We start from the raw sequence: 22,900 nt of genomic DNA, 5'->3' as shown, positions 1-22,900 counted from the left end.
CCTGCAATGGTCCCTTCTAGCTTTAAAGTCTGAGCTTTGCTTAACAACTTTCTGTTACTTCCTTTGCAGGAACGTTCCTGGGGCCTATGGACAGACTCTCACTGAGCACTGACTGATCAGATAAGTATTGTCCAGTCGCTCACCTCAGCTCAAACTCTAATCCCAGTCTTGGTTCTCTGTAGGTACCATGGATTCTTTAGAGGATCTTTCTGCTCTCTCCCCTCAGGTTCAGCTCAGAGACCAGCTCATCATTCGTCCCAGGAAATGACAGTCAGTTTCACTACTGGGGAGGATTAGGCTGCCCATCGTCTGCTGGGACATCTGATAGCTTAGGAAGGGTCAGGAATCACAGAAATAGACGGGAATCAGGTGAGTGGCTTCCTTCGAATGACCCCAGGGATTCAGGCCTGGCTGCTCTGGTGAAGGTTACAAACCAGTTCACTCTGTAGCTCCCCTGTTCTCCTGAGTTTGTTGATTTCCCAGAGCTGGGAGGGAGCAAGGCCTAGATCTTCAACGGTATTTAGGCGTTTAGCCCAAAATCTGGAGGGCTGTTTCAGTTTGATCCCAGTAGTGAGCCTGCCTAGTAGATGGAGAGGGGCCCCCCAGCTGGAAGGAGGTTCTCTGGCTGTGAGCTCCTCTCTCCATGAGTAGCTGTGAGCACGAGGTGAAGCTACAGCTGGTCGTAGGGTTCAGGTGTTCTCAGCCTAGGAGGGTTGTGAACGGCTGTCAAACAGCTGCATTGGTACCTCTCTACTTGAGAGCGGGGTCCCAGCTAGACAGCAGGTCTCAAGGGTTGGGGTCCCTGGTATGGAAAAAGGTGATAAACGTGTCATGGTGATAACCCTGCATCTGTCCAAGTAATGAGAGAGCAGGAGCGAGTCTGTTTGTGAGTGGGATTGATCAGGGCCACATTATCGACTCAGACTAGGGCCCTGGCTCCTGGAGTCATGTGATTACCTCAGACTGTTTTTTGTTTTTTTTTGCATCTCAAAGGGGTGTTAACCCCAAAACCTGCTGTTGGGGAGCCCCTCCCCCATCAAGACCACTCCAGTAAAGGACTCTGCATGTGGCAGGAGGGGACGAGTGCACCATCTCCTTGCCCTCTTCATTCCCCTGCATCATGGGAAGAAAGTGGTGCCCAGACCCTGGAGTGGGAATTATGGACTTTTGTGAACCCTGCAAGCAAGGGGAGATGCTGGGAAGAGGACTGTGGCCCAGGAAGGGCGAAGGGCTTGTGTTGTTTTGTTTGGATTCTCACTTATCCCAGAAGAGGGAGGACACTTGTTGCCATAGAGACTGTGGAGAGCTACACGGAATTTATTACCCAACTGCTGAGGGGAAACTGAGGCATGGCCAGAGTTAAACTGAGGAACAGGCTCACCGGCTGCCAGGCCAGGTAAGGGCCTCTTCCAGAACCCAGTCACTGAGAACTGGTGGCTGTGTGGATTATTTTGATGCAGAGTTTTATGGTGCTTTGCAAGGTGGTGGCATCAAACTGTGTTCAGGTTATTGTACCCACCGTCCCCATGGGATCTGTGTGCTAGCTAAGTGGTGTGACTAGCACCTGTCTGTGCTGCCCATCCTCCGCAGTATCTGAGCATCCTCTGTGGGAATCAGTGTTTTCCTTTGTCTCTGTTTCCCTCCCCAGAAGGAGAACTGCCTGTCTCACTTTACTGTTCTGTACTGACACTCTTCACTGTGGTGTCTATGCACCTCCCATGTAAAATCAATAGTTAGACCCTTAGTGGTCTTCATGGAGTCTCCTGCACTCTTCCCTTTTGAGGTAAAACTCTGCGTGGGGCACGTTTTGGCTTTTTTTGAACTGGTTGGTTGGCTCGTTTCAGAGTTTTTTGTTCTGTTATTGGGGGGGTGTCAGTGTTGAGTGTCGTCATTGTTACGGGGCTTCCCCTCTGCTTGTTGGGGATTCTGTGGCTGGGCACTGCTGCACCTGGACCTTCCTCAGTGTCTGCTAGTGAACTGACACCTTTAGTTGAAATGTAGCAGCCTGGTACAGGGACACTCTGTGCTCCTTGTGCTGAGTTTGCTGATGAACGTAAGAAAGGCCAAACTGGGTCAGACCAATGGTCCGCACAGCCCTGTATCCTGTCTTCAGAGTGTGGCTGTTGCTAGATGCTTCAGAGGGAATGAACAGAACAGGGCAATTATTGAATGACCTGTCCAGTCCCAGCATCTGGCAATCAGAGGCTTAGGGACTCCCAGCATGGGGCTGTGCCCCGACCATCTTGGCTGATGGCCATTGATGGACCCATCCTCCATGAATGTATCTAACTCTTTTTTGAACCCAGTTATAGTGTTGGCCTTCACAATTTCCCCTGGCCATGAGTTCCACAGGTTGACTATGCGTTGTGTGAAGTAGTTCCTTAGATTTGTTTTTAACTTGCTGCCTGTAACGTCATTGCATGACCTCTGGTTCTAGTATTATGCAAAGGGGTAAATAATAGGTTTTCTCTAACATTCAGGATTTTATAGACCCCTGTCATAGCCCCCGAGTTGTCTCTTCTTTTTTTTTTCCCCAAGCTGAACAATCCCAGTCTTTTTAATCTCTCCTCATATGGAAGCTGTTCCACACCCCCGTCATTTTTGTCACCCTTCTCTGTACCATTTCCAGTTCTAAAATATCACTTTTGAGATGGAGCTGCCAGAGTTGCATGCAGTATGGAAGGTGTGTGTCGGGGGGGGGGGGGGGCGGGATTTATATAGTGGCATTGTGATAAGACAGAAAATATCTCTCCCGTTCCTAACAGGCTGTTAGCTGGTTTGACGGCCGCTGCTCAGTGTAGTTAGTTCTTTGAAATCATCCACTCAGTGACTCCAAGATCTTTCCTGAGCGGTAACAGCTCATTTACCCCCCAGCATTGGCTCTGTGCAGCTGGGATTGTTTTCCAACCTGCCTCCTCTTCCCCAGCCTGCACAGACAGCGGGCTGGGGGCGGGGAAGGCGGGTTCTGCATCCCGCAGTGCGGGCCCTGGCTTGTCCCCCGGGTCAGGTTCTCCCTGGTGGGAGCGAGGCAGGACCGTCCTTCCTGGTGCGGGGACTCCGCTACGAGCGCCGATTGGCTCCGCTCTAACTTGGAGCCAATCAGAAAGGGGCTGCAGGGTCTGGCCTCGCTTTGTGGCGGGTCACGTCCTTGGGCGCTGCGTGCACAGGCGGTTGTTGTTCTGCGCAGGCTCCGGGTCTGCCTGCTCGGGTCTCAGGTGAGCGCCGGGCCAGGCAGCGCGTGTCTCCGAGCCGGGTCTGGGATGGGCTGAGTCAGCTCCAGGGACGCGGCTACTCCCAGCCCCCTCCCCCCCCAAACCTTTGGCTTCGGCGGCTGGCGGGTTGGCAGCGCAGCCGGCCGGAGATAGCGGGGCTGGGGCTGCAGCATCTGTCGCAGCTGCCGGTTTCCCTCGGGGGGGGGCGGGAGCAGGGCCCCACCGGAGGCTGGAGGGGGGTTGCCGCTATTCTCCCCCCCCCCAATCATGGCGGCAGCTCAGAGGGGAAGGAAAGTGGACATGGGCTCTGCGCGGGGCACCGGGACTTCCGGAGCGATGGTGGCTCTTGGTGTGGGAGGGGAACCGCCCCGAGCTCCCCGCGGAGGAACACGGGCCCGGCCGAGTGACCCCTGCGGCGGCCGCGGGGAGCTCAGCCCGGGACTAGGGGGAGGAGCAGGTGAGCGCGGGGCAGGACATGCAGCTGTAGCCCTGGGTGTGTGTAACCGGGAGCCCAAACCCTCCCCCCCCCACCCCGCCTGGTCCCAGAGCTCTCAGTGCGGGGAGGGGGAGTCTGCCCCTCCCCCCGAACCCATGCAGAGCCCCCCCCACACCTCGCCCCCAGAGCTGTCACTGCGTGGGGGTGGGCTGACGTCCCTCCAAGCCCTACACCGGGATAGTCAATAGGCGAACCACGGACCAATCAGACACTTTTGAATGGACTGTGAAATCTTTTTATTTACTTATTATCATTACAGGTGGTGGTGGTGTTGGTTTTTTTTGGTATTATTTTATCTGGCATCTGGATCTTTACTGGACCTTGACAAAAAATGACAGACCACCCCTGCCCTATGCAGAGCCGCCCCATCCCACTTCCAGAGTTGTCAGTGCAGGGGGGGAGTGAAACCCACCAGCCCCATGCAAATCTCCAACCCTCAGATCTGTCAGTGTTTGGGTGGGAGGGATGAAGGCAGATTGACTTAAATTAACCAGATTTTAAATTTCCACTGTTAATCATGGTTTAACGCAGCAAGCAGGTACCTCCACTTAAACAGACAGTTTTCATCTAATTTGCCATTTTTACTTTTTAGTTTTCTTAAAGGGAGGCTGATTCTCATAAACTGATAACCATTAAAATCTTTAGATCTACATCTAAATAAAGCTTTTACAGTAAATTTGGTATTTTTTCTTAACCAGGAGGATACACTATATCTAGACACATTAATTGCTTAAATAATATAGCTACATGTACAAATATTCAGATTTTCAAATTTTAATTTTTGGGAATTTTTTTGTTTTTGGTCAAGCTTTATTTGGATGGAACTCAGAATTCAATTAAACTTAAATTCAGCATTTACATTTTTTTTAATAAAAATACTTTAAATATGCTGGATTTGTTAGGGGGGAAAAAGGTTCTCAAAACATGTTTGGCATTTAAAACGGATTACTTAAAGTCATGTATCCTGGCCATGATCAGGGATCCTAGCTGCTATGATGATATAAATAAATAAAAAGGTAATAAATACCTGTAGTTAGTGAATTGAACTGATTGTTTTTAGTCACCAGGGGTGGGATCAGCAAAAGTACTTGATTGCCTAAATCCCAGTATCGACTCTGCTTCAATCCACAAAACTTCTGACAAACCTGATAGGCCCCTAAACTCACTTGGCACCTAAGTTTATGAGACTAAAAGTTCTCTAGGTGTCTTTTTTAGCCTTTGAGGATGTGCATTGTTGCCTCGTGTGACTCATCTGGACGTCTCATGTGATGACCTAACCACTGGACTAGATATAATGTGGCATCTCCTCTTTCTCTGGCTTTTATAGTCAATAGCCTCCCTGTGGTGTGGATCTAGGTGCCTATCGCTGAGAGAGGGGCAGAGGTTAGGACACACCCCACTGGTCAGCATCTCCCATTGGTTGGCTTAAGTGGCTCCCCAGCTAACGTGTTGGCTCCCCATTCATTTGATAGGAGCCTGTGGGCCTAAATCAGCTTTGTGGATCACTATGGTGTTTCTTGGATTTTCTAGCCGCCTACAGGCTAGGAGCTGTGGGGCAATGCCTGAGTCCTGTGTGGCTCCCGCTCCATGTTCGTTAAGACTTTCGAGCAGTGGCTCTCAGCCCATGTACCATTGTGGGCAGCATCCAATACTACCTGTATGGCCCTGAGGATGTCACATGAGCTGCAGCTGTGTGCTGATTGGCCTGCAGGTTGAGAACCACGGCTCTAAAGCTCACCTTCTCACACCTAGTTTTCATCCATAGATTGGAAGAGCAAAACAAGCTTTGCTGCTTTTTCAGCTCCCAATCGGTTTCTTACCTTTTGAATAAACTGAAATGAAGAGAATGGTCTCTCTGTACCTGCACAAGAGGCTACTGCTGTCCAAAGCTGCTTTAGCAAACTGTCACCGGTGCGTAGCCAGTGACTGGCACCAGTTCAGTGGCCTGACTTCCTTCAAGACTTCACCAGCAAACATGTTCTGCTGGAATATTATTCCTTCTAATTTAAGTTATTTTAATGGATTATAATAAGTTTAGGCCATAACATACTGTTATTTCAAGTTTAATTTTAAATTGGTTTCTTTTAAAACCGTATTTATTTAAATAAAATTTAAACCACTGATTTTTATCCAACCAGGGGGGTGGGGAAGACTGTGTCCCTTAGAGTCCTTCCAAGGTGCTGTGTCTGTGCCCCTCCCAAAGCTGCACATCAAACTCGCCCCCCTCCAACTTCCCAGAGTTGCCAGTGCAGGGGGAGGCACTACGCACAGCTCTGCATTGTGTACCAGGGCACACCAGACATAAAAGGCATGTGCACATCCCTGCCTGCACCCCACATCCAGTGTTTTCCCTCTCCTGCCCAGCTCCGAATTGAGGAGTGAGAGGAAATGGGGAATCTTCAATGAGGGGCCTGATGACATCGGACGGGGTTGGTTACTGCACTATTCGTGCTCTGGGCTTTTGTTCTGATGAATGGGGGATGGGACACCACAAACAAACCCTCTGACCCTTATGCTGTCCTGACTCTGTCATTGCAGATTCTAGGTCAGCTGGGAGAGGAGCCAAAGCCGGGGACACTGCACTGGCTGGAGCTGACTCTGCCATGGCTGCGTAGAGCCATTTCTTGCAACTGGCTCCAAGCTGATCAGAGTCCAGCACCCACCGCTGCCTCCCTGAGAAGAGAGATGGGGAACTGGGCGGAAGCAGATCCCCCTGGACAGCCTCTTAACAGCTCCATAGACTTGAAGAGTGGAGAAGAACCAGGTAACTGGAGCTTCCCTGCCTAGGAACAGGCTGGAGGGAGGAGATGCCTTTCAGGGGTGGGTGTAGCTGTCTTTCCTCCTCCTCCTTCCCCCATCCCTGCCCAATGCAGCAGGGGCTGTATTGCTCCAATGGACTCGGCTCGTGCAGCACTTGCTCTCTTGTGTGGCAGTTGCATGTATGGTTTTTAGGACTGTGCGCGTTCTACCCCCTTGAAAACGTTTGGCTCACGTCTCCCTGGGTCGCTCCTGTCACTGCTCTTTCCTTCTGGTTGTTTGTCCTTCCAGTGTGTGAGCTGAGGTGTTTGCACTCATAACCCACGCAGAGCCCTGCCTTCGTGCATGGCCAGGAACAGGTGTAGCTGCCTGTGGCCACAGCACATTCATTTGTGTTTTGCCAGTGAATGTATCATGCCCTCAGATGTGGCTCTGGGCACTAGGGAAGAGGATTTGCTAAGACTGAACTCCAGCAGGGGTTCCCTGGATTTACACTCCCTGGGACACAGGCGCTCTTCCAATGTTCCTGCCAACCTTTGGTTGTTAATTATGGCAACTCTGGATATTTCATGTTAACCATATAAATGCTCCAACCCTTTAACTTTCCTAAATTCTTTTTATCAATTTCCTGTGACAGTGAGTTCCGCAGTCTAATTATACATTGGGTGGAAAAAATAGTTCCTTTCCCAACTATTTAATCTAATTGAATATCCCTGTCACATGGTCTGCACAGGTTTTCACTCTATGCCTGTGTTGGCTTTCTTCGGTGCTTCACCTAGCTGCAGAGCCCAGGTCACCCACTCCCAGCCACCATAGCCACCCATTCGAAAGTCCCCAGGGATGCATCTGGGTCATCTGTGGGGCCCATCTTGCAGAGCTCCACCCTGGCATCCTGGTCCTGTCCCCCAGTGCTAGACTCACCACCTTTTGGAAGATCTGTTGGGTCACTGACTGTTCCCTGATAACGTCTTGGAGTATCTGCTGTTGGTCTGCCTGCCATATCATCAGGGCCTGTCGTTCTGACTGTTGGGACTGTTGCATTTCCTGCACCGTGGTCACCAGCCACTTTAGGGTCTCCTCCATGCTGGCAGCCACTATTGATGGCTAGGAGGATCCTGGACAAGCCCCCAGTGTCACAGGGTCTACACAGGTTTCCACTCTCATGCCTGGGTCCTGTGTTGGCTGGTTAAAATAGAGTCCCCACATCACCTTCGGTGCTTCACCCTCGTGTCTTTATTTACAGTGCAACAGTGTTATCTCCCCTTCCCCCCCAACAGCTATCCCCAGTCAGACCCTCCCAGGGTCTCCTGGCCCATGAGGCTCCTTTCCTTTGGTGAGGCAACAGAGATGTAACCCTCCCAGGCCAGCCTCCTGCCTGAGCTTTCCTCAGGGCTTTTATAGCCCTCCTCAGCCCAGCTGTCGCTACTTAACTCAACTCATAGCAGTGAGCCAGCCCTCATCTAGGCCTGCAGCTGGGCTCTCTGCTGACTGCCTGGCCTCCCTATCAGACATTAGGGCTTTAGCCAGCATTTTAGCAGGGCATTCAAGGGATTTACCCCTGCCCTGCCACAATCCCCTTGTGACGTTACTGACATAACCTGTGACCATATAGATCATTGTTGCAACCACTGTTATATATTTGCAGCCAATATTGTACAAAGGGTGTCATGTCAGGTGTCTATAGAAAGCATGATCATAACCAGCAAATCATAACCTATCTGTGTGTGTGAATTTTTGTAGTTGAAGTTATAAATATTGGCTACATACTTGTATATCAAGGTGTTTTGATTCTAAGAAGCCTCAGTAAAACATTTGGTCAGCTAACTCTTGAGAAGGGACTATTCTCAGTAAGTGCCCAATCAAGAAACACTTAAGAGACAGTGAACCTTGGGCGATGCCAATCCACATCTGAGCTTTCCTGAAACGGTTCAAACTAGCACATAAACCAGGGCTAGGCAACCTATGGCACGTGTGCCGAAGGCGGCACGCGAGCTGATTTTCAGTGGCACTCACACTGCCTGGGTCCTGGCCACTGGTCTAGGGGGCTCTGCGTTTTAAATTAATTTTAAATGAAGCTTCTTAAACATTTTAAAAACCTTATACTTTTCATGCAACAATAGTTTAGTTATATATTATAGACTTATAGAAAGAGACCTTCTAAAAATGTTAAAATGTATTTCTGGCACGGGAAACCTTAAATTAGAGTGAATAAATGAAGACTCAGCACACCACTTCTGAAAGGTTGCCAACCCCTGATGTAAACAATGGCTTCAGCCTGCAAACGGAGTCATGCATGGACATGTGACTTGCCCATGTGACTCCAGACTCCCATCTTGCTGCTGGAATTTTCCACAGTAAGAGCAGAGAGATGTCCTCCTAGGGCAGAGAGTATTAAAAGCCTTGGAAACTCCTCCATCTTGTCTTCCCTCCTGCTTCATACCCCTGGAGGGACTTTGTACAAACTGAAGCTCTGAACAAAGGACTGAATGACCCATCCCAGCGGGGGATGTTCTCCAGAGACTTGATTTGAACCTGCAGTTTATTCCATCACTGCTACAAGCCTGAACCAAGAACGTTGCCATTACTGTATGTAATTGATTCCATTTAATCAATTCTAGGTCTCATCTATATTTTCTTTTATGAATAAACCTTTAGATTTTAGATGCTAAAGGATTGGTGACAGTGATTTGTGGGTAAGATCTGACTTGTATATTGACCTGGGTCTGGGGCTTGGTCCTTTGGGATCGGGAGAACCTTTTTTCTTTTACTGGGATATTGGTTTCCATAATCATTTGTCCCCATAACGAGTGGCACTGGTGGGGATACTGGGAAACTGGAGTGTCTAAGGGAATTGCCTGTGTGACTTGTGATTAGCCAGTGGGGTAAGACCAAAGCCCTCTCTGTTTGGCTGGTTTGGTTTGCCTTGGTGTGCAAAGGAACCTCAGCCTGGGGCTGTAACTGCCCTGTTCTGAGCAATTTGTCCTGAATTGACACTCTCAGTTGGGTCCCACCAAAGGGCATCATTGTTACCCCCTTGCTCTTGTGTTACAAGACAGGGAGAACAAAGGGAAAGTGATAACTACCCCTTTAAGGGACAGGCAGGAGGCTACATCCAGTGGTGAGCTGGAGCCGGTTCCCACAGGTTCTCAAGAACCGGTTGCTAAATTTACATCTCTGTGGAGAACTGGTTGTTAAAGGGCCAGGAGGTGGGCAAAGAACTCTGGTCTGCAGGCCGAATCATCCTGTTGCTCCCAGGATTCCCAGCTGGGGAGGCTGAGGCTCCCCGGGCCCCTCCCCTGCTTCCCCCCAGCTGCAGCATGGCCAGCCGCCGGCACCAACTGGGCAGCTCAGCTGAGCTCAGGAGTTGTCCTGCTGCTTTTTGAGTGGCCCGGCATGATGGTGGTGGGGCAGCTGCAAGCTCCAGGGCTGGCCAGAGGGGAGGGGGCAAGTGGGGCAGTTGGACCAGGCCCTGCAGGGGCCCCCGGCCCCATGAGTATGTCTCCCCCCACCCCGACCCCCTTAAATCAGAACTTTTTATAGGGAACTGGTTGTTAAGATTTTGGCTGCTCATCACTGGCTACATCTGCCTCAGATGTAATCAAGGCAGGCCCATCCCATTAAGCATACTGCTGCCAATCAAGGGAAATTAAGGAGGGGTGCACCCACAGTACCACACCAGGCCACAAGAGGGCGTGCAGGGACTGTTCACAGCTTTATCACCAGAAGCTCCCAGTTTGCCTTCTGCCCCATCTGTTATTGCCTAGACTGTTTATCCTGTCCCCTCTCAGTCACCTCCATCTATGGTGAACAATCCCAGGCTTTTCAAACTCTTGTCATGGATTTTCCAGGCCCCTGGTCATCCTCCATCCTCCTCTGAATTCTGCAGGGTCCTTTCTGGGGATTAATTGAACTGGTGATTTGAGGAGTGATGTTCTCCTTTGCAGTGTGAATGGGAGTTTGAGTTAATATTTGTGTCGAGCGCTGAGACAGAACCATTTAAGACGTCAAAATAAATATCTGGTGTGTGTCAGATCAGAGCCTGATGGCAAATAATTCTAATTTGAGTCAGGATAGCTCAGTGGTTTGAGCATTGGCCTGCTAAACCCAGGGTTGTGAGTTCAATCCTTGAGGGGGGCATTAGGGAACTGGAGTTTCAAAAAAAAAATATTAGCAGGGGGTTGGACTAGATGATCTCCTGAGATCCCTTCCAACCCTGATATTCTATGATTAACAGGTTTTGGTCATCCAGCTAATTCCAGCTCCAGGAAACCTGCAGTATGGGATCGTCCAGCTGCCTTCAGAGCCATAATCATGGTTACAATGGTCGTCATCATCGCCCTAGTAGCAGCTTTGATAGGTAAGTTCCCAACCCCCGATGATTCAGTCTCTGGGTGTGGAGCTTTCTTCCTTCGCGGCTCACAGCTCCACCTCATCTCTCCGCTGACCTCTCTGCTTTAGCAGTCAGGTCAGACAGGAGCCTCTCTAGGCTCTTTCATGGCCCCCCACTCCCTTCCATTGTCGTACCTGAGAGTATCACAGACACTAATGGATTTCTCCGCACACCCCTGTGAGGCAGGGACGTGTCCTTGTCCTTGTTTTGTGGCGGGGGAGCCCAGGCACCGGGGCTGGTTCCACAAAGGGCACTAAAGGGTCGAAGTTCCCATTTCAGGCACCCTGTGATCTGCCAACCCGGGGGCGCCTGAGCTCACCTGAGGACGACACTTTTGCTGTAGAAGTTCCCTCAGCGCTTCTTGTTCTGCCTCTGGGCGTGTGCTGCTGCTTGGCCCTTGGCACCCAGAGGCCTGTCGTACCCGTGGGGCGGGATCTGGCAGGTGTGCTTAGGCTGCCGGCCTCTGTGAAACAGGTGGGGGACAAGGAGACCCCTCCCACCCTTAACCCTGCCCCAGTGGTAGGGCCCTTCCCTGGGATGTGAGACCCCAGTTCCAGTCCCCTCTGTCTGAGGGGAGACAGGATCTGAATTGGGGTTGCCCACCCCACGGGAGTGCCCAGCCACTGAGCTGTGGGACAGTCTGATGGGGAGGGGTGGGGGGGTCTCAGTATTTCCTGCTGATGTTGTTCCACTTTGATTTAATTGAATAATTACATATTAATTGGGCCAGAGAGTTAGAATCCCTGTGATCTAGTGAGTAGGGCGCCCACCTGAGTTGTGGGACCCCCTGTTCTCCAATCCCTGCTCACCAGGAGAGGGGACTGAAGCAGGGTCTCACGTCGGGGTGAGAGCCCTGCCAGTGGGTTAAAGGTGATCAGGGAGGTCGTCTTCTCACCACCACCCCCAGCCATTTTCAGTGGATTTGGGCACTTGCTGCTGCACTCACTCTCCAAGAAGTGACTTAGGTACCTGACTCCAGGGCTGGGGGGGGTCCCTGCTGCAGGTTGTTAGCAGGGCTGGGCCCCTCCCTGCAGCCGGGGCTGAGCTCTGAGAGGGGCAGGGCGTAGGGCACAGGCCTTGTCACTCTCTCCTATTGGCTGGCTTGAGCAGCCCCTGTCTAGCGAGCTGGCTGTTGTGGAGCCCGTTTTTAGGCACCGCTCCCCACCCCCATTCACTGTGTGGGACACCCGGGCACCCAGCTCAGGCCTTGTGGGTCCCATTGTTGTTCCAGGGGTTTCCTAGACTAGTAAAAGTTCAGTGTTGGCAAACGCCTCCGTCCCTTTGTGGATCCGGCCTCAGGGACTTGCCCTGGGTCAGGCAGGGAGTCTGGCAGAGCTTGGAACTGAATCCAGATCTCCAGTCGTCCAGGGCAGCGAACACAAGACAGTCGCTCTTTTCCGATTCCAGCCCCTCTGTTGCTCCCTTTTACACTCAGAGACTTTCTCTTCACAGCTGTTTGCATTGATGGACTGACACGGATCCAGTGTCCGATCATCACTGAGCAGCGTAACTTGTCTGCAGCTCAGGGCTTTGAGGTTACAGGCCTGGCCTCATCTTCCTGCCGCCCTTCCCCTGGCTGTCCCCACAGCAGGGCTGGCAGGGGCTACAGCATCGCTGGTGTGAGATTTATTCAGCTGTGGGGGGGAGCCCCCATCTCTGCTGTGGTGCTGCTGAGAATTTAACCCCCGGGGTCAGGGATCTCCAAAGGGAAGGCTCCCCAGGGGCGTTAAACTTGGCCAGTTGGTGCGTACGGGATGTGCGATTACAGGCTATTTCCATTCAGTGTGAGAGTCATTCTATTGTGCGGCAAGGTGTGGGGTTATCAGTGGGGCGCTGGAGGATTTAGCAGCTGGGCGAGGGGTCTGGGTGCTGCTCGCTGGGGTTACTAGGAGATGCTCTCACTGCCCCCACATTCCCCTCAGTGTAGTCACACATTGCAGGCTGCGTTCCAGGGGATCTGAGGCTTTGATACACGAGATGGGTGAGGAGGGAAACCCGCTCAGAGAGGCTGTTAGATCTGAGGGCCCCTCGTCTTCAAGGTGTCCTTGTCTGGGGCCCAGCAGGTCTGGCAGCTTCTCTGCTGCCGCCTGCTGGTGTTTTGGGGGCTCTGAACCTCTAACATTCTGCCGCTGCCTATTGTACCTGCTCCCATGAGATCAGTCACAGAAATGACCCGCTCAGTGTTCACCCTGCGCTGCCTCCTGGACCGAGCTGCCCAGCTCTGTAGATGTGGCTGTGGAAGGTGTGAGCACATGACACTGCCGTTAGCCTGTACGAGAATCCATATGCTGGGCAGCAGGAGCGTGGGACCTGCTGGGGGGGCGGGGGGAGGGAGAGTATCCGTGCAGGAACTGTGGCCCCTCCCCCACTCCTTTCCCCCCAGGGCCGGTGGAGTGTCTGGGGCTCCCCACAGCAGCCCAGGTTCCCTGGGTGGCTCTTACCACACCCCGGCTCTGGCTTCTGGCCTGGCCAGGTGTCGGGGACTCAGAAGGGAAGAGGAGCGTGGGGGGGCGGGGGCATTGGTGGGAGGAGGGGAGCTAAGGCCCAGCTCAGCCCCCCACCAGGAAGAGGCTGGTGCCGCTAGCAGGGGCTGCACATCATGGTGGGGGAGCTGATCCCCCTTCTCAGCTCCCCGGCCGTGAAGCGCAGCCCCTGCCACCACCATCACTGTGCCTGCCCGAGGCTCTACGCCCAGGTTAACAAGTGGACAGGCCTGGGCCCCCACGTTAAAACATGGGGGAGGAGGGGAATGGCCCCCCCTTACCACCCCATTCCAGCGCCCCTGCCAGACACACTCCTCCCTTGCTCTCACCTTCCCCACTCCCTTGGCTGCACACTCTGTACATCCCCAGCCCGATGGGGGCTTGGCCTGGTTGGCCTCTGGCACTGCCGCAGTGTGTGTGTCATAACAAACTCCAGCCACGCTGCGTGTCGGGTTGCTGGGCCGTGGCCTCTGGTGCAGCTGCTGCTGGCCACTCTCAGCCTGGCCCGTCTCTCCCATCAGTCTGATCCCATCGGGCAGTTCTTGTTTCTGTCCCTGCTCGTTCTCCACAGAGATGAGATGGGACGATCTCTCCCCTTGTGCTTTGTGTTTTCTAGTGGTAACATCTAAGCAGCCTCCTCCATGCCCCCCTGCTGCCCCCTGCTGCCCGGACGGCTGGATCCGGATCCAAGGGAAATGTTACTATTTTTCTAAGGCTGAGGAGAACTGGACCTACAGCCAGAGCTTCTGCTCGTCACACTCTGCCTCCCTGGCCGGGATTGAGAGTCCGCAGAAGCTGGTGAGAAGCCGGTTAGATGCTTTGTGCCAAGCCCAGCGATCGCTGGCACCACAGACAGGGCTGGAGTCAGGCTGGGCTCAGCCCCTGTAGGGCAGAGAGGTAGGGCCGCCCAGAGAATTCCGGGGGCCCGGGGTCTTCGGTGGCGGGGGTCCCCGCTCAGGGGCGGCTCTAGACTCCAGCGCGCCAAGCAGGCGCGTGGGGCGGCCCTTTCCCTGGGGGGCGTCTTCCCGCGGCTCCGGAGCCCGGGACGAGCGGAGCTGCCACAGGCATGACTGCGGCGGGTGCCGTGGTCCCGCGGTTCCGGTTGACCTGCCGCAGTCATGCCTGCGGGAGCTCAACCGGAGCCGCGGGAAGACGGGAAACACTCCAGGGGCCCCGGAAAACACTCGTGGGGGCCCCTGCGGGACGCGGGGCCTGGGGCAAATTGCCCCTCTTGCCCCCCCCTCTGGGCGGCCCTGCAGAGAGGAGCCCGGGTGCCTCCCAGGCTGGGCAGCCAGAGTCAGTGCGGTTCTGGCAGCTGAATCCTGGCTGGACCTGGGGCTCCAGCCCCTCGACCCTTCATCTGCCAGAGCCCAGGTGGGAGACTCGTCCTGTGCAGAGCTGGGCCGGCTCAGTCAGCTCCTGGCCAATGGGCTGCCTGGGGCTGCAAGGGATGAGAACCTGCCTCCCCCCCCCCCGCCCCAGCTCAGCCCAGCCCCGCCCCAGGGTTCCCTCATGGGTGGGGCAGGGGGAATCCAGCTGCAGGTGAGGTCTGCTTTAGGCCTCTTCCCCTCAGGTGCCCTGCCCTGGTGGCAGGGGTCTGTCTACCCTCCCCCTGCAGCTCCCTCTCCCTCCTGGCCCTGCTGTGCTCTGAGAAGGGGCTGCTGGGCGGACAGTGACCTTACAGCTCAATTTCTGCTTCAGCCAGTAGGTGCCACAGCCCCAAAAAAGAGGAGGGGGGAGGGTGAAGGGTTAATACTTATCTGATCCCTTCACCCAGTAACCATGGAAGAGGCCTCTAGAAATCCCCTGCAGCCCAAGGTGGGGAGCAGCAGAGTCAGGGCCTAACACAGCTGATGCTTTTATTGGGTTTCTAAGGGTTCCCTGCTGCCATACGAAGGCAGACTGGACCACTGGATCGGCCTCCGGAAGGACACGGGCCAGGTCTGGAAATGGGCCAACGGGACCGAGTTTGACCATCGGTGAGTCTCTTTTTCTCTGCGTTGGTCAGAGGCGCTGGAAATGCCCCACTGGCTGCTTTAACTTCCCCTCCTGACGGGAGTGGGGCCTGGTGCTGGTGCAGGGAGGGGGGATCCAGAGGGGCTGTGAGTGCAGCAGCCCCCCCTCCCTGACTTGGGGTGTCACCCCCGGTCTGTGCCTGGCACACACTGACTCTAGCTTCAATTGCTTCTGGGTTACAGGTTTGAAATACACGGAGGAGCAGACTGTGTGTGCCTGGATGAAGACCTCACTGTCACCACGTCAAGCTGCAGCAGACCAAGAAAATGGATCTGCAGTAAACCTGATACCCCTGCGAAGGGAGAGGAGGGAGCAGTGGGAGGGGATTCGTGAACTCAAGAGAATTGGAGACCAGCTGTGACAAAGCCTTGTTCTAGTCCCCTCCATGCTGCAGCCTGGTTCCCTGTTTCTTAGCCTGTCTCCAGGGTTTGTCCAGTCCTAGTCATCAATTACCCTAATGCTGGGTGCCCAGACAGCAAATGTGAAAAATTGGGACGGGGGTGGAGGGTAATAGGAGCCTATATAAGGAAAGACCCAAAAATCAGGACTATCCCTATAAAATTGGAACATCTGGTCACCCTACCTAATGCTGGGATCTGTGACCCTTCTCTCAGGGAGACTGTCACAGTAATTGGATCTCTATCCCACCTCCATCAGGTCAGGACTTGTCTCCAGCCCCCCCTGTCCCTGGGCAGGGACCTCATCCCGCTTCCTGACCAGGGCACTTGAACTGCACAGCTCCCTTCCGTACACTGTGATATCCCCAGCAAGCCAGTCTGGCTAAAAGCCAGCGCCTGCCCTTTGCTTCCACTCTGAGCATAATGCCCATCCTGATCCCACTGTTATAAGCTAGAACACGGCCCTTTCTTGGCTGATTATTTATTCTAGGTCAAAAGCATTAAGGAGAAAATGGATAAAAATCACGAAAAGGTCCCCCACACTAAAGACACCAGAAATCATCCCTCTTCCAGGGGAGAGTCTAGTAGCCAGTGACCCTTCCCGGCCCTCCCTACGGGGTTGGGGTCCCCCCTCCCCAGCTGAGAGCAGGTCCTGTCTGTTTGAATCAAAATGAAGGTCGTGACTCTGTTTAAATTCAGCCTTTGAGTGTCCTAAGTTCTGTCTCCGTCTCTGGAAAACCCCCTGTGAGCCAGTGTGTGGGAACCAAACGTTCCAGGGTGCGATCCCAGCCAGGGAGAGGCTGGGTCACCGCTTGCCCTGCAGCCTGGGGTGTCTCACAGTCCTGTGCAGAAGCTCCCAACCTGGGCCAAACAGCCTGCAGGTCACACCTTGAGTGTCTGTGCCTGGCCACAGCCCTGCTCCAGCCGCCTGTCAGCAAACCCCCGCGCCACACTGGGTCCACCAGCCTTGGTCACTACTTGCAGGGTGACCTCCCTCACACTAGCCAACTGAGCATCGGTTCCTGCCAAACCACCCCTTTGAACGAGTCTCAAATCACGGCCCAGCAGTCTGGCCTTGTGTTTCTCCACTGCGTTGTTTCTGCGGGTACAGGCATCGTTAGCTATCCCTGTCTCCCCGCCCCCGTGACCCGTCTCAAACACCGTTTGCCACAACGGTGTGTTTTTCTTCAGGGCCCATAGCAGCAACCGTATAACGTCTCTTCATGAGAAACTTGACTGATGGTGTTGGCCAGGGCCTTCGAGGTGCAGCCATCTTTAATCATCAGACCCGTTCAGATAGAAGCTCCTCCTTACTTAGGGAGGGATGACGCATGATACTCTTAGCCAGTAGTTTAGGGCTGTCGTTGTAAGGAGGAGCTTCTATTTAAATGCTGCAGTGCCTCTGTTTAACCCAGGAACATTTAGCTCTAGGGGCAGAATTGGTGGACAAAGTGACAGAGGCCGAGAACCCAAATAGTGTTTTAGATGAAATCATCAAACCAACAGATAAATGTTTAATGCAAAATGTTGAACATCATTCAGCAAATTACAAAATCTTGCTAAGAAAAAACACTAACAGAGCGTGTTTTGGGAACAAAATAGGCCGTGTTGTAATATAAAATGTCAGTTGAAAATAAGTGTGTAAAGCGTCTTTTCATGGAGTTCCAGGGATGTGGGGTTTGTCAAAAGGGCGGTAAGTTGCCCCCGTAGTATATGCACAGTTAGGTTACAGTTTGACAACAACAACAAAAGGTTTATGAACGGCCTGTTCCTCTAACAAAGGCCCAACCACCTCACCCAGCCCTGGTGTTTGTGCATAAGGGTTATAGGCTCCCTATGGACCATTGCAAAGCAGCCCCAGCACCCCTCTTAGATCATACCATCTTCTGCTTCGGCTGTACCTTTTCATTTTCCACCTCAAGGCCCTCTGCATTAGGACTTAATCAGAGCCCCTCTGATTTCAACAATGTCTCAGGTTTCTCGTCTACTGTTTCATATTATTTAATGCTGTACATCACCTAGGGTTACTGTTTGCATAAAAGTGTTTATAAAAACAAAACAAAATATATTCTCTAGGGGCTTAGACAAGGTAATAATCTACAATATTGTAACTATTGCTTTGCAGTCCTTGCTACAATGTATCTTTTAGCTTGTTTTTGTTAATACCGTAAGATGGGGGGAGATAATACCTCATAAAGTGGAAAACTGTTTTCAAACAATAAACACTTGCCCATGCTAAAGCATAACAACTTACACAGGGTATGTCTACACTACAAGACTATTTCGAATCAACTTAAGTCGAATTTGTGGAATTGACCTTATGAAGTCGAATTTGTGTATCCACACTAAATACACTAATTTGACTGTGTGAGTCCACAGTAACGGAGCCACCGTCGACTTTGGAAGCGATGCACTGTGGGAAGCTATCCCACAGTTCCCGCACTCCCCGCTGCCCATTGGAATTCTGGGATTTCCCCCAATGCATGCTGGGGGAAAAAATGTGTCGAGGGTGGTTTTGGGTAACTGTCATCATTGAACCGTCAATCACGCCCTCCCCGAAAGCGCCTGCGGGCAATCTGTTCGTGCACTTTTCTGCTCAGTGACAGCGCTGGCACCACAGCACTGCGAGCACGGAGCCCGCTGCAGTTATGGCCGTTGTCAACTCCTCGCACCTTATCGTCCACCTCTTCCACAGTCAGCTGCTGAGAAATCGGGCTACTTTTCAATGGTGCTGCGAGCACTGGTGGACCATGGGGGACGTTTTACCAACATCAATGTCGGGTGGCCGGACAAGGTTCATGACGCGCGTGTTTTCAGGAACTCTGGTCTGTTTACACGCCTGCAGGAAGGTAGTTTCTTCCTGGACCACAAAATAACTCTTGGGGATGTGCAGATGCCTATAGTTATCCTCGGGGACCCAGCCTACCCACTAATTCCCTGGCTCGTGAAGCTCTGTGCAGGCGCCTTGCACAGCGACAAGGAACTCTTCAAGTACCAGCGAGCAGCGTGACCTGTGACTGTTCAGTTTCTTTACAGAGAAGCTGAACCTGCCCCTGTTTCTTTACCAAGTTACTGTTGACTAGCATCTGCAGTTACATACCCCGTCCACCCCGCTTCCCCTACTTCCAACACATGTTTAAAAATAAAACACTTGTTCCACTGTGACTTTACAAAGGTTTCTTTATTGATGACTTTGCGTTAAAGGGTTGAAACTGGGATGCAGACTGTGCTGGGTAGGGTGTGCGGTGATGTAAAGACCGCCTCTAAACTCGAGGAATGACAGGCTCCTGCTCCCAGAGCGGTCCGCAGTGCCGGACTGGTTGTTTCAACGGAGCCTGCCATCCCTCCTTTTTGGGACTCTGTGTGCGGGGTCTATGTGGCCTTGCGGTGGGGTAGGACGGATACAGATTCCTCTGCTGCGTGGCTCTGTGGTCCAGGACAGGGACCGTTGCATGAGATCTGTAACTCCCCTCCCCCGCTACAAAGTCACGTACCCCCCCCACCCACACAGAACCTGCAAACCACCTCCCATACCGACCACGGTGCCTACTGACTGCACTGTGTGTGTGACCTGCTGCTGATCCTGCCCCCGTCTCTGTACCCTGCTAAAGGTGACTGTCCTATGCAATACCCTACCCCATTCCCCCCCCACCCCTTCAAACACAGCGTTGTGTAAAAAAGCATGACGGAAACAGTAATTAACAGCAAAGTATTTTTAATAATTAACCAGACAGTCAGGGGATGAAACTGGGATTGGGGCCTGGGTGAGTCAGGAAGGGAAAGAATTCTCAAAAATTAGAGTATGAGAGCTTTTGGGTAATTGAGCAATCTGCTGGGGTGCAGTGACAGTTTTCACGGCCCCTGGCGCCACTCCTTCTGGTTACTTTGGGTGACGGGAGGTATGGGACTTTGTGGCAGGGGAGGGCGGTTGCAGATACACTGCGGGGGGGCTCTGTCCCCCTGGCTGCGGTCCTGCAGAACATCCACAAGGCGCCGGAGCGTGTCCGTTTGCTCCCTCATTAGTCCAAGCAGCGTTTGAGTCGCCTGCTTGTCTTCCTCACGCCACCTCTCCTCCCGTTCATTGTGTGAGCGCTGATACAGAGAGAGGGTCTCCCTCCACTGGCTCTGCTGGTCCGCCTCGGCTCGGGAGCACCCCATAACTTCAGCGATCATCTCGTCCCGTGTCTTTTTCTTTTGCCGCCTAATCTTTGCCAGCCTTTGTGAGGGGGATGCTGTGGCAGGTCTGGAGACAGTCGAAGCTGTGTGATGGGAAACAGGGAGTGAATTCCTTGCAAAGATACATTTTTGCGAACAATGAACACAGTCTAGTCTGTGTCTGTGAACACCACCATGCACAGCACCTATCTCGTCCGCACTCCTACAGCAGGCAATCCTGAAAGCATAAACTCTGCCCCTGTTCTACCCCATCGCAGTGTCCCCCGACCCTTGCACTTCTGGGTTGAGATCCCAGTGCCTGATGGTGCAAATATCATTGTCGCGGGTGGTTCTGGGTAAATGTCGTCAGTCATTCCTTCCTCTGGGAAAGCAACGCCAGACAATCATTTCGAGCCCGTTTTCCTGGATTGCCCTGGCATACGCCATAGCGTGGCAGCCATGGAGCATGTTTTGCCTTTTGTCACTGTCACCGTATGTGTACTAGATGCCGCGGACAGAGGCGATTCAGCAGCGCTACACAGCAGCATTCATTTGCCTTTGCATGACAGCAGAGATGGTTATCAGCCATACTGTACCATGCCATTGTAAATTGGCAAGGTGATGATGGTTACCAGTTGTATTGCATTATACCTTCTGCTGCTGTCATAGGTGCCCCTGGCTGAGATCAGCCGGGGGCGCAAAAGACAAAACTGGGAATGACTCCCCGAGTCAATCCCTTCTTTATGGTATCTAAAAATAGAGTAATTCCTGCATAGAATATGGGGCTAGTGTAGTAGCGATCCAGTGTTTCAGAGAGCACAGCCGCTCCGTGTCAGATTATTCAGGAATGATGAGCTGCATGCCATTCACAGGGGGTGCTCCTGCAACAACCCCACCTGTTGCTTCCCTCCTCCCCCAGCCTTCCCGGGCTACCGTTGCAGTGTCCCCTGATTTGTGTGCTGAAGTAATACAGAATGCAGGAATAAGAAACAGTGACTTGTTACTGAAATGAAATAAGGGGAAGGCAGCCTCCAGCTGCTATGATTGTTCAGACAGGACAACATTAAGTAGTGTGTGGGAGAGGAAAACAGCATCCTGCTGCTATGACAGTCCAGGCAGTCCAGAATCTTTTCTTTACAAATGAAGGGCGGGGGCTGATGGAGCTCAGCCCCCTGTTGCTATGATGAAGACGGTTAGCAGGCCGTCTACTTATGGGCTGATGACGAGGACAGGTACCAGTTGTATTGCACTACACCATCTACAGCAAGGCTGCTGCTGCTGCTGCTGATGATGATGATGATGATGACGACGGATATCAGTCATATTGCACCATCAGCCACCCATAGGGGGCGGGGGGAGGATGGTACAGTACAGTGCCGCAGCATCGTGTCTACCAGCAGCATTCAGTACACATAGGGTGACATTTAAAAGAGTCAAGAGACGATTTTTTTTCCTTTTCCTTCTGAGGGTGTGGTAGGGGGGTACATTGACGAGCTATGCCCTGAACCGCCGCGGACAATGTGTTTGACCGTACAGGTATTGGGAGATCAGCCAAGAATGCAAATGCTTTTCGGAGACTGCAGGAACTGTGGGATACCTTGCGTCCTCAGTCCCCCCTCCCTCCATGAGCGTCCATTTGATTCTTTGGCTTTCCGTTACGCTTGTCACGCAGCAGCGTGCTGAGTCTCTGCTACGCCGTCTGTCCGGAGATTTTTTAAAAATACTTTGGACCAGGCGTAACATTACAGTAATTCCCCTAATTAGATGCAGGAATCTCCGAGCGAGATCACCCTGAGGACGGTCACTGAAGGAGATAGAGAGCGCATGCTGTGTGAAAGCCAGCACAAACCAGGGCCCTATGCAGCCGTGCTCGGGGAGGCAATGCTCCCTGAGTACCTCATGAAAGCCTGGCGCGGAAAAGTGTGCTACCACGGAGCACCCAATAAGGCAGCTCTCCCAGGAACCTCCTGCGGAGGCTTTTCGATTACCTCCAGGAGAGCTTCGTGGAGATCTCCCAGGAGGATTTCTGTTCTATCCCCATATATATAGAGACCTCCTTTTCACATACTTCAGCTTCCTGTTATATTAAGAATAAAAGTTTACATGTTTAAAGCACTTACCGACTGCTCCTTCCCCTGATTCAGGGTCCGGGTTAATGGCCGGGGAGGGTTGGTAGGGGATCTCTGTGAAGGTGATGAAGAGATCCTGGCTGTCGGGGAAACCAGCGTTGTAAGCGCTGTCGCCTGCCTCGTCCTCCACAAACCCTTCCTCATCTTCCCCGTCCGTGAACATCGCCGAGGAACTGTCCGTCGACACTGTCCCATCGTCAGAGTCCATGGTCACTGGTGGGGCAGTGGTGGCAGGCTCCGTAGCATACGTTTGCCGCTTTGATTTTTTGGTAGCCTTGTCTGGGGTCCTTGATTTTCACGCGGCGCTGCGTTGCATCCCGGCTGTATCCTCTGTCTCTCATGGCTTTGGAGACCTTCTCGTAGGTCTTTGCATTCCGTTTTTTGGAGCGCAGCTCCAAAAGCACAGACTCCTCGCCACACACACCGATCAGATCCAAGACTTCCCGGTCAGTCTATGCTGGGTCCCTCTTTCTATTCAGAGATTACATGAACTCCTCTGCTGGAGAGCTCTGCATTGCTGCCGGTGCTGCTGAGCTAGCCCCAATGTCCAGCCACGAAATGAGATTCAAACTGTCCAGACAGGAAAAGGAATTCAAATTTTCCCGGGGCTTTTCCTGTGTGGCTGGTCAGAACATCGAAGCTCAGACTGCTGTCCAGAGTGTCAACAGAGTGGTGCAGTGTGGGATAGCTCCCGGAGCTACTAAGTTCGATTTGCATCCACACCTAGCCTAATTCGACATAGCCATGTCGAATTTAGCGCTACTCCCCTCGTCGGGGAGGAGTACAGAATTCAAACTAAAGAGCCCTCTATGTCGAATTAAATGGCTTCCTGGTGTGGACAGGTGCACGGTTAATTCAAATTAA

The 22,900-nt window shown here is 52.7% G+C and overlaps 2 protein-coding genes across 4 annotated transcripts in view; one reads left to right on the top strand and one right to left on the bottom strand.

The window, feature by feature from the left end:
- LOC120394448 (C-type lectin domain family 2 member B-like) overlaps nucleotides 1-22,900 on the bottom strand; it is a 1,239,960-nt gene that overhangs the window by 277,611 nt on the left and 939,449 nt on the right. The window lies entirely within an intron of this gene.
- Nucleotides 1,037-17,037, top strand: LOC120394446 (C-type lectin domain family 2 member D-like). The gene is made up of 6 exons (XM_039518678.1): nucleotides 1,037-1,396; nucleotides 6,247-6,472; nucleotides 10,700-10,822; nucleotides 13,955-14,136; nucleotides 15,214-15,317; nucleotides 15,537-17,037. Exons 2-6 carry the CDS (start codon nucleotides 6,394-6,396, stop codon nucleotides 15,685-15,687), a joined length of 639 nt encoding a protein of 212 aa, XP_039374612.1. The 5' UTR covers nucleotides 1,037-1,396; nucleotides 6,247-6,393; the 3' UTR covers nucleotides 15,688-17,037.

The sequence above is a fragment of the Mauremys reevesii genome, unplaced genomic scaffold, assembly GCF_016161935.1.
Source record: "Mauremys reevesii isolate NIE-2019 unplaced genomic scaffold, ASM1616193v1 Contig6, whole genome shotgun sequence".
Lineage (NCBI taxonomy): Eukaryota > Metazoa > Chordata > Testudines > Geoemydidae > Mauremys > Mauremys reevesii.
The sequence above is the reverse complement of the archived record's forward strand: the minus strand, read 5'-3'. Positions and strand labels throughout refer to the sequence as shown.

What these genes read in the sequence shown, in the direction of transcription:
- LOC120394446 (XM_039518678.1), top strand. Translation starts at nt 6,394, where the DNA reads ATGGGGAACTGGGCGGAAGCAGATCCCCCTGGACAGCCTCTTAACAGC. An exon ending in GAAGAGTGGAGAAGAACCAG is followed by an intron (nt 6,473 to 10,699) that starts GTAACTGGAGCT and finishes TATGATTAACAG; the next exon opens with GTTTTGGTCATCCAGCTAAT. An exon ending in TTGAGAGTCCGCAGAAGCTG is followed by an intron (nt 14,137 to 15,213) that starts GTGAGAAGCCGG and finishes TGGGTTTCTAAG; the next exon opens with GGTTCCCTGCTGCCATACGA.